The sequence below is a fragment of the Heteronotia binoei genome, chromosome 5, assembly GCF_032191835.1.
Source record: "Heteronotia binoei isolate CCM8104 ecotype False Entrance Well chromosome 5, APGP_CSIRO_Hbin_v1, whole genome shotgun sequence".
Classification (NCBI taxonomy): Eukaryota; Metazoa; Chordata; class Lepidosauria; order Squamata; family Gekkonidae; genus Heteronotia; species Heteronotia binoei.
The window spans coordinates 13,116,286-13,127,567 of record NC_083227.1 but is presented as its reverse complement, the minus strand read 5'-3'; the positions used below and the strand labels follow the sequence as shown (position 1 = coordinate 13,127,567).

The window sequence follows — 11,282 nt, the reverse complement described above, 5'->3', positions numbered from 1 at the left end:
GGTAAAGGAGATTGTGAGCCGCTCTGAGACTCAGAGTGTAGGGCAGGATATAAATCCAATTTCTTCTTCTTCATTCCACACAATTACCCCTTGGGCACAATCTTATTCAGTGCCAGCATCAGATTTATATTTGCCTGATACCAGCAGGGCATGGGTGTGGCTTTGGGTGGGCATATTTCCTGACATATGTAGAAGCCCTCCAGAGTTGTTGAGGAACTGACCTTAGGCTTGTTGCCAAAATGGCTGGGGTTCTGGAAAACGGTCCTTCTATCATGGTAAGTTTGGCCCCCTCCAGTGGCTGCTTGGACAGACTCCTTGCCTAACACTTCAGGCCTATTGGAAAGATGCTTGGAAGGGGGAAGACCTCACCAGTCCCTCTCGTCCTTTTGGGGCACTCGTTGACCTTAAGAATTAGCCCCTAGGACAGACAGAACGAAAGAAATGGGAGGCTAAGCTTGTAACATCTCTAAAAAGCCAAAAAGACACTTCACTTTTGGAAAAAACAAGGCTGCGTATTTAAAATACCTTCATATGTAATATAGCAAAATGGTATTAAACCCGGTGTACAACCCACAAGAAACATGTTTGTTCTAAACTGGCAAGGCAATTCTCAAGTGTCCCCTGCGTGTCTCAAGGTTTGTGAAGTTTGGTGTTGTGTCCACATTCTGATAATTCCTTGTGACATGATACTGTCTGTGTCTCTCTTTCCCCCCCAGAGAGAAGCCTCTCTTCACAGCCAAGGGAATAAAGGCCTCTTTTCACAGATGGAGGTGACTCAGTGGAAGGGGCAGGAGATGGAAGAGCAGGACCCAGGAGGGCCTGGAACTGGCAAGACAACAAGCAAAAGCCCCCTTCTCCTCCAGGCTGGGAGTGGTGTTGCATTCTGGGAAAGAGCTGTGCCAGAGACCCTGGCTGAGGACGCCAAGACCTTAGATGTACACTGCCAACACTTCCGGCAGTTTTGCTACTATGACGCTGATGGGCCCCGAGAGGTTTGCAGCCAGCTCCACGGACTTTGCAACCAGTGGCTGAAGCCAGAGAGGCACACCAAGAAGCAGATCCTGGACCTGGTGATCCTGGAGCAGTTCCTGACTCTCCTGCCCCAGGAGATGCAGGGCTGGGTCAGAGGATGTGGACCGGAGACCAGTTCCCAGGCGGTGGCCCTGGCCGAAGGTTTCCTCCTGAGTCAGGCAGAGGAGAAGAGGCAGGCAGAACAGGTGAGGGGATATCCACCAATATGTCCGATTCAAGCAACAATCTCTGGCCTCAAGGTTCCCTGCCAGACATCTGTCCAAGTGTTAATCATCCAAATCGGAGAATTAATGGCCTCGTTCAGCAGCCTCTTATACTAGAGAATTTCTTATCCCTCCAGATAACTCCGAAGATCAGCTATAGAAGGGTGCAGAGTCTGGGAGTGGGGCGGTCTATTCCATTCTATCTCTTACCCGTCTCCCTCGCTGCTCCCTGACCCGGATAGCCAAGGCTGCCTGGATCTTGCTAGATCTCAGAACCTAAGCAGTATCGGTCTTGGTTAGTACTTGGATGGACGACTTCCAAAGAATACCAGGGACGTGACGCAGATGCAGCCAATGAAAAACCATCTCTGAAATGTCTCTTAAAAACAAGTCTGCTGCTTGAAGGGCACTTGGTGTAATTAGTAGACTGATCAAAGCCACCAAGTAATACACCGTCTTACAGTTTGCAAAAATATATTACAAGGATTGTGTACAACACATCATAAGCAATACGATATTGATAGAGGCCAGCGGTGCTAAGGCCTTTTAAGGTAACAGAAACCCCAAGGGGGCCAAGAAACCCGTCCCCAAATGAATAGATACAAGTCCAAAGTTGGAAATAGTCCAACTGAAATTCACAAGGGCTGCGCTGAAGCTACGTTCCTTAGGAGCACCCACCTTGTGAATTTCAGTTGGACTGTTTCCAACTTTGGACTTGTATCTATTCATTTGGGGACGGGGTTTTTGGCCCCCTTGGGGTTTCTGTTACTTTAAAAGGCCTTAGCACCGCTGGCCTCTATCAATGTTGTATTGTTTATTACGTGTTGTGCACAATCCTTGTAATATATTTTTGCAAACTGTTAAGATGGTGTATTACTTGGTGGCTGTGATCAGTCTTAAAAACAAGTCTAGCTAACACGAAGAATTAGAACTTCTGCCTGCTAGACAATCTTAGGATCTCCTGGCTATACTACATACCCTGCCATACCTTAAAGTCCATCTCATACCTTGAATAATAATAATAAGATACTGGTTTTATATCCTACCCTTCACTCAGAGTCTCAGAGCAGCCTACAATTTCCTTTTACCTCCCCCCCCCCCCCGCACAATGGACACCCTGTGAAGTGGGTGAGGCTGAGAGAGCTCTGACAGAAGCTGCCCTTTCAAGGACAGCTCTGCAAGAGCTATGGGTGACCCAAGGCCATCCCAGCAGCTGCAATAAAACTTTGTTGGTCTTAAAGTTGCCACTAGTCTCTAATTTTGTTCTCTCGCTTCAGACCAACATGACTGCCGTTGTGCCATGCGTTAATTCATGACCTAATTCCCTTCACTGCTTTTTCAGATGTGTGGACAATCCCTGAAGATAGAAGCAAGATCCCCTGAAGCAGAAGGTGCTTCTTTGGAGCAAGAGGAGAGATGGCAAGCGCATGAAGATGTCCAAGATACCCTCTCCTTTGGTAAGGACTTTTTCTGCCTGGATACAGTTGGGTTGCCCAGTCCATATCATGGGTTGACAATTCAGGTTGGGGGGGAGGGGAAATTAAACACTTCACAAAACACAGAGTTAAGAACATAAGAGAAGCCATGTTGGATCAGGCCAATGGCCCATCCAGTCCAACACTCTGTGTCACATAAGAACATAAGAAAAGCCATGTTGGATCAGGTCAGTGGCCCATCCAGTCCAACACTCTGTGTCACATAAGAACATAAGAGAAGCCATGTTGGATCAGGTCAATGGCCCATCCAGTCCAACACTCTGTGTCACATAAGAACATAAGAGAAGCCATTTTGGATCAGGCCAATGGCCCATCCAGCCCAACACTCTGTGTCACAGAAGAACATAAGAGAAGCCATGTTGGATCAGGCCAATGGCCCATCCAGCCCAACGCTCTGTGTCACATAAGAACATAAGAGAAGCCATGTTGGATCAGGTCAATGGCCCTTTCAGTCCAACACTCTGTGTCACAGAAGAACATAAGAGAAGCCATGTTGGATCAGGCCAATGGCCCATCCAGCCCAACACTCTGTGTCACAGAAGAACATAAGAGAAGCCATGTTGGATCAGGCCAATGGCCCATCCAGCCCAACGCTCTGTGTCACATAAGAACATAAGAGAAGCCATGTTGGATCAGGTCAATGGCCCTTTCAGTCCAACACTCTGTGTCACAGAAGAACATAAGAGAAGCCATGTTGGATCAGGCCAATGGCCCATCCAGCCCAACACTCTGTGTCACATAAGAACATAAGAGAAGCCATGTTGGATCAGGTCAATGGCCTATCCAGTCCAACACTCTGTGTCACAAAGTGTCCAAAACACCAGGTGCCATCAGGAGGTCTACCAGCGGGGCTAGAAGCAGCTGCTGTGAGAGCTCTCTCAGCCCCACCCACCTCACAGGGTGCCTGTTGTGGGGAAAGAAGATAAACGAGATTGTAAGCTGCTCTGAGTCTCTGATTCAGAGAGAAGGGCGGGGTATAAATCTACAATTCTTCTTCTTCCCACTGCACCCCCCCCCAAGCACCAGGAATACAGAGCATGCAGAGTTAATTTGTAGAACTATAGAATACAGAGTTAATATGTAGAGCTCAATGTCCACTAATTGAGCAAATTATGGAAGGCGATTCCTCACATCAATTAAAATATTCATGTCTCACCCTTCTTTCATAAGACAGACAAATCATGGCAGAGCTTTTCAACCTGTTGAATAAAGGGAGCCTCCCCCTTCTGGGTCAGCAGAGCTCTGAAAAACACTTTTGGAGGGCCAATAACACTGGGAAAATTTGGCTTCTGTGCCTGTCCTTTTTATGGCATCTGGTGGACAGGAGGGGCTTCAAACAGATGCATTGTCATGTTGATGGTGCGTCTGGCTGGAAACCTGGTCGTGAAGTCAGCATGCCAAGAGACACTCTGAAAACTCGTTCCTGTTGTCCTGAAAACTCATTCCTGTGGCCCTGGAGTTTCCTGAAAACTCATTCCTGTGGCCCTGGAGTTTCCTGAAAACTCATTCCTGTGGCCCTGGAGTTTCCTGAAAACTCATTCCTATTGCCCTGGAGTTTTCTGAAAACTCATTCCTGTGGCCCTGGAGTTTCCTGAAAACTCATTCCTGTGGCCCTGGAGTTTCCTGAAAACTCATTCCTGTGGCCCTGGAGTTTCCTGAAAACTCATTCCTGTGGCCCTGGAGTTTCCTGAAAACTCATTCCTGTGGCCCTGGAGTTTCCTGAAAACTCATTCCTATTGCCCTGGAGTTTTCTGAAAACTCATTCCTGTGGCCCTGGAGTTTCCTGAAAACTCATTCCTGTGGCCCTGGAGTTTCCTGAAAACTCATTCCTGTGGCCCTGGAGTTTCCTGAAAACTCATTCCTATTGCCCTGGAGTTTCCTGAAAACTCATTCCTATTGCCCTGGAGTTTTCTGAAAACTCATTCCTGTTGCCCTGGAGTTTCCTGAAAACTCATTCCTGTTGCCCTGGAGTTTCCTGAAAACTCATTCCTATTGCCCTGGAGTTTTCTGAAAACTCATTCCTGTTGCCCTGGAGTTTCCTGAAAACTCATTCCTATTGCCCTGGAGTTTTCTGAAAACTCATTCCTGTTGCCCTGGAGTTTCCTGAAAACTCATTCCTATTGCCCTGGAGTTTCCTGAAAACTCATTCCTGTTGCCCTGGAGTTTCCTGAAAACTCATTCCTATTGCCCTGGAGTTTCCTGAAAACTCATTCCTGAGCCTGCTTCAGCAGAGAGGACGGGATACAAATCAAATCAAATAAATAAATAAATAATGCACTCAAGTCACCCCTGGGTTGAATGTGATGGTGAGGTGTCATGTGACGTCATTTTCACACACCCCTCTTCCCCACTCAGGCATGGCAGAGCTCTCACAGAAGTCTGAAATATATTAGCAGCATTTATAAACCCTGCAGCTCATAGGTACCAGGTGCTTCTCTTCTGCCTCTCCCAGAATTTCATACAAAGTGTTAAAAATGTGTTGAGTTTGCACAGGATGAGGTTTTGCATAAAGCAGGGAACAAGCAAGTAAATGGAATAGAAAGTCATGGCAAACACCTTTCCTTCCTCCCTCCCTCCTTTTTCTCCATAACAGGCAGTGAAGAGATGTTGTTGAGACCTCGTCTTTTCAGAGATGTGGAGAAGTCCGCTGCACCTGCAGTCCAGGTAAAGAATTTGAGCAGGGGACAGGCTGGGTCTCCCCTCCTTTCTCAGGGAGGCTTTTCCCCCTGCAGTTTCTACAAGGTGTCTGGGCAAGAGAACCTCTGAGCACCATTGTCTTTACCCATGCCAAGTACCCGCCCCCCCCCAGACTACTCCCTACCCGTGTGCAGTCTCTGCTTGGCATGATCTCTGCTGAGGGAACCTGCTCTTTCTTTCAGTGTCCAGTTTCCTTTGAGGAGGTGGCCGTGTATTTCAGCGTGGCAGAGTGGGCCCTGCTGGATCCAGACCAAATTGCTCTCTACCAAGAAGTCATGCAGGAGAATTATGGGAGCGTGGCTTCTCTGGGTAAGGATCTTTCCTAGGGGCCAAAGGTGTGGATTTCTGCCATCGTAATGAGGCATGTATCAAAATGCTAAATAGGAATACAGCTACTTGCATAGAAGCAGCTGAGGTCAGTGTTGTGGGCATCACTCAAGAAAATGGCATATACGTTTTGATCTGAAAAGTATTTGGTGCTCAGTGTTCCCTCTAAGCCTCAGAGTCTTGTGAGCAAAGATTCTACTTGATGAGCTCCTGGCATTAAAGTTGTGAGGAAGGAAAGGAAAGGTCCCCTGTGCAAGCACCAGTCATTTCCGACTCTGGGGTGACGCTGCTTTCACAACGTTTTCACGGCAGACTTTTGATGGGGTGGTTTGCCATTGCCTTCCCCAGTCATCTACGCTTCCCCTACTCATTTTACCGGCCTCGGAAGGATGGAAGGCTAAGTCAACCTCGAGCCGGCTACTTCCCAGCTTCTGCCGGGGATCGAACTCAGGTCGTGAGCTGAGCTTAGCAATAAAGCTGCTACGTTGTGAGCTCCTGAATAACAATAAAGTTGTGAGCTCCTGCATAAATCAGTGTGCTCTGGGGTCGTCCTTCCTGAGCTAAGACAAAAATGTGTGAGCTGGAGGCTAAACATGGGTGAGCTAGCTCACGCTAACTCAGCTTAGAGGGAGCACTGATGGTGCGTTAACTCATATTTTCTTTAATAATCAAATAAGGTGTGAACAACAATCTGAGGTATAGCCAGCTTCAAGAGGGGATTGGATTGGATAAAAAATATGGAGCAGAGGTCCATCAGTGGCTATTAGCCACAATGTGTGTGTGTGTGTGTGTGTGTATATATTTGGGGCACTCTGTGACACAGAGTGTTGGGCTGAATGGGCCATTGGCCTGATCCAACATGGCTTCTCTTATGTTCTTATGTAACAGAGTGTTGGACTGGATGGACCATTGGCCTGACCCAACATGGCTTCTCTTATGTTCTTATGTGACACAGAGTGTTGGACTGGATGGGCCATTGGCCTGATCCAACATGGCTTCTCTTATGTTCTTATGTGACACAGAGCATTGGGCTGAATGGGCCAATGGCCTGATCCAACATGGCTTCTCTTATGTGACACAGAGCGTTGGGCTGGAAGGGCCACTGGCCTGATCCAACATGGCTTCTCTTATGTTCTTATGTGACACAGAGTGTTGGGCTGGAAGGGCCACTGGCCTGACCCAACATGGCTTCTCTTATGTTCTTATGTGACACAGAGTGTTGGAGTGGATGGGCCACGGGCCTGATCCAACATGGCTTCTCTTATGTTCTTATGTGCCACAGAGTGTTGGACTGGATGGGCCACTGGCCTGATCCAGCATGGCTTCTCTTATGTTCTTATGAATGCTCTCAAAGAACCAATTTCAAAAGCTATTCAAAAATGCCATCAAGCTGCCACATTAAAATGAACTGAGGACGTCTGCTGACAATAAATGCTTAATTGATTCATTCTTATCTGAAGTGAACCATGCAGTAAAACTTTTTGAACTTTTTTTTAAACATCAATAACGTAAAATGCATTGTGCGGTAAATGTAAGCGGAAAAACATATAGCACCATGCTGTAAGTCTAGATAGTAAACATTTTGACAAGCAGCTGTCAGTATTTTAAAGTGCTCCAGGAAGGACCAGAAACGCTTATTAAAAGTTAATTGTTGCAAAAACTTGCGGCTGCCAGTATCCTAAAATGCACAGTGCAATATGAGTCAATGAAAGTCAGGAGGAAGGAAAAGGGGGCGTTGTCTTGAGCTTCATTATCAGTTTCAGTTCAGCAGTCTCTTTAATCTCCCTTTGGAATTCCTTTGTTAGAGGACTGCTATTCTTCAGTCAGCAACTGAATGTCTTGGAAGCTTAAAATGTTCCCCTACTGGTTTCTGAATGTTATGGTTTCTTATAGCAGTAGAAAGAGTAAGAGTCCAGTAGCGCCTTAAAGATTAACACAATTTGTGGTAGGGTTTGTGCTTTTGTGAGTTGTTGCTCACTTGTTCATGCATATTTCTATGTATTCTTTGCATCCTCCAGGACTGAAACATTCTGTACCGAATTGAGACCCAGGTTTCCTGTCTGATTACCAGTGCTCATATCTCCACGCCTACTACCCCTCCGTACATCGCACCTAATCCAGTTACCCCTGCTCTTGCCATTCAGCATCTTTATAAAGTTTCTCATGTTACATTTTATGGGACACATGGGCCAGCCCCCAAATGTGAAATCTATGTTAGGTCTGGCTCTCTGAACAAAGAAGTACTGTCGAGAAGAGGCTTCTTGCCAGTGGTTTTGTATCACCTGATTTCCAGTGCCGATTGTTGAGTCTGGTTATATGTAAAATGCGCAGAGTGGTAAAGCTGCAGTAGTGCAGTCCGAACTCTCTGCTCACGACCTGAGTTCGATCCCAGCGGAAGCTGGTTCAGGTCGCCGGCTCCAGGTTGACTCAGCCTTCCATCCTTCCGAGGTCAGTAAAATGAGTCCCCAGCTTGCTGGGGGGAAAGGGTAGACGACTGAGGAAGGCAATGGCAAACCACCCCATAAAAAGGCTGCGGTGAAAACGTCGTGAAAGCAACGTCACCCCAGAGTTGGATACGACTGGTACTTGCACAGGGGACTACCTTTACCTTTTAATATGTTTTTATTATCCTCAGGGCTCACCCTAGACTGTCTGGCACCCTAAGCAAGGCTAACCTCCGGCACCTCTCCCTGCACTGAGAATGTAACGAAGTCACATGGGGGTGCACCCAATTCAGCGCCCCTAGAAGGCCAGCGCCCTAGGCAAGTGCCTAGTTTACCTAGTGGCAAGGTCAGCCCTGATTATCCTTAGGGTAATTATTGTTTGTTCATGTAGTTTAATTATGGATCAATGTGTTGTGCTTTGCTTGGGTGTTGTTAGCCAAGATGCCTTATGAATTGATTTGGGGAATTGTAGTGAGGTGGGCAAGATGGCAAAATAATTAGGGAGCAATGGCCTGTGAATATAGTAGTCAGTATTTCCCAGGAGACCCCATAGTCAATAAGGAGAGTTCGTACTTAAATATAATCAGGGGTGGAATTCTGACAGAGTGTGCTGGAGTTCGTTGTGTAGAGCACTCTGGTCAGCCCAGCCTCAGCTATAGTTCTAATGAATTCAACAACAGCCAGTTCAATAAGTATATTAGGGTTCAGGCAATAAGCATAAGTCAAAGTCAGTCCAATGGTCAGGTCACTCACATTCAGTCCAGTGGTACAAATATCACAGTCCAGAAGAATAGTCATTTACCAGTCCATCAATCCAATACATTCAATCAGTCCAACAGAATAACACGCCACTCTTCAACTCCTCTCCACTATTCACCCACAAGAGTTAGTAGTGTGGCCACTGTTGTTATACATCCATCAGCCAATCCCTTTGCTCATTTGGCTAATGAGTTTCACATGTTGCTCACATGCTTCTAGTTACAGCTGTATAGTTGGAGTTACATAATCTTTACCCAGTATTATGAAGCCTTAAAGCGACATATACTGTCAAATTCTAGCAGGAGCTCCTTTGCAAATTAGGCCACACACCTCTGATGTAGCTAATCCTCCAAGAACTTACAAGGCTCTTTTTTGTAAGCTCTTGGAGGATTGGCTACATCCGGGGGGTATGGAGGGTGGAGATGTGGAGGTGGAATTTCTGCTCTTACCATAATGCATGACAGGCCAAGTACACCAGGTGCAAAGGAGCTCCTGCTAGAATTCCAACCCTGAATATAATTAATTTTATTGAGGAATAATCTCAATCACACAATTAAAAATAAAAGCACACACTCGACACAAGCAGTACAGGACTCAGAAAAATAGGTGGGAAAAGACAGAGACGTTTGCATTAGCAGGATAATGATGACTGGGTATATTTTACCTCTCGGATGAGATGAGAGAGTTTAGCAGCGAAGATGAAGGGAAAGTGAAGGGGTAGTGTGAGGCGACCAGCGTCACCTGCAATAATAAGAACATAAGAGAAGCCATGTTGGGTCAGGCCAATGGCCCATCCAGTCCAACACTCTGTGTCACATAAGAACATAAGAGAAGCCATGTTGGATCGGGCCAATGGCCCATCCAGCCCAATGCTCTGTGTCATATAAGAACATAAGAGAAGCCATGTTGGATCAGGCCAATGGCCCATCCAGCCCAACGCTCTGTGTCACAAAAGAACAGAAGAGAAGCCATGTTGGATCAGACCAATGGTCCATCCAGTCCAACACTCTGTGTCACATAAGAACATAAAAGAAGCCATGTTGAATCAGGCCAATGGTCCATCCAGTCCAACACTCTGTGTCACATAAGAACATAAGAGAAGCCATGTTGGATCAGGCCAATGGCCTATCCAGCCCAACACTCTGTGTCACATAAGAACATAAGAGAAGCCATGTTGGATCAGGCCAATGGCCCTTCCAGCCCAACACTCTGTGTCACATAAGAACAGAAGAGAAGCCATGTTGGATCAGGCCAATGGCCCATCCAGCCCAACACTCTGTGTCACATAAGAACATAAGAGAAGCCATGTTGGATCAGGCCAATGGCCTTTCCAGCCCAACACTCTGTGTCACATAAGAACATAAGAGAAGCCATGTTGGATCAGGCCAATGGCCCATCCAGCCCAACACTGTGTCACACAGTGCCCCAAATATATATACACATACACACACACATTGTGGCTAATAGCCACTGATGGACCTTTGCTCTGCTCCATATTTTTATCCAATCCCCTCTTGAAGCTGGCTATGCTTGTAGCCGCCACCACCTCCTGTGGCAGTGAATTCCACATGTTAATCACCCTTTGGGTGAAGAAGTCCTTCCTTTTATCCATTTTAACCTGACTGCTCAGCAATTTCATTGAATGCCCACGAGTTCTTGTATTGTGAGAAAGGGAGAAAGGTACCGTATTTTTCGGTCCATACGGCGCTCTGGACATAGGACGCACCTTCCTCCTGGGGGGCAATCCGCTGCCTCCGCCTCTGATCCCGGCGCTTCCCCTGTGCCTGCCTGCCTGGCTCCAGCTTTTTCCAGCAAGCACTGGGATTGCTCCACCCTGCCCCCACCGCAAACCCACGCTTCGCGAGCGCCGGCTACGGAGGGGGCAGCGTGCTTCCTCCGTGCCTGTCTGCCTGGCTCCAGCTCTGACGCTTACAGCAAGCACCAGGATCGCTCCCTCCGCCCTCCGATCCCAGCGCTTGCTTTAAGCATCAGAGCTGGAGCCAGGCAGAAAGGCACCGAGGAAGCACGCTGCCCCCTCTGCAGCCAGCACTCGCGAAGTGCTGGGTTTGCGGTGGGGGCAGCGTGGAGCGATCCCAGCGCTTGCTGGAAGAAGCTGGAGCCAGGCAGGCAGGCGTGGGGGAAGCGCCGGGATCAGAGGCGGAGGCAGCGGATTGCCCCTCCCCCGGAGGAAGGTACCTTCGCTCCATAAGACGCACACACTTTCCCCCCCACTTCTTTTTGGGGGGGGGTGTCTTATGGTCCGAAAAATATGGTACTTCTTTTTCTGCTTTCTCCATCCCATGCATTATCTTGTAAACCTCTAT

General features: G+C 47.5%; 1 protein-coding gene across 1 annotated transcript in view; it reads left to right on the top strand.

Annotated features, from left to right (window-relative positions):
- Positions 1-239: 239 nt before the first annotated feature.
- The window catches only part of LOC132571717 (endothelial zinc finger protein induced by tumor necrosis factor alpha-like), a 52,381-nt gene continuing 41,338 nt past the window's right edge, over positions 240-11,282 (top strand). The window contains exons 1-4 of the mRNA XM_060238512.1: positions 240-275; positions 717-992; positions 2,578-2,692; positions 5,325-5,395. Coding sequence (XP_060094495.1) covers positions 240-275; positions 717-992; positions 2,578-2,692; positions 5,325-5,395 — 498 coding nt within the window. The remainder of the gene's footprint in view (positions 276-716; positions 993-2,577; positions 2,693-5,324; positions 5,396-11,282) is intronic.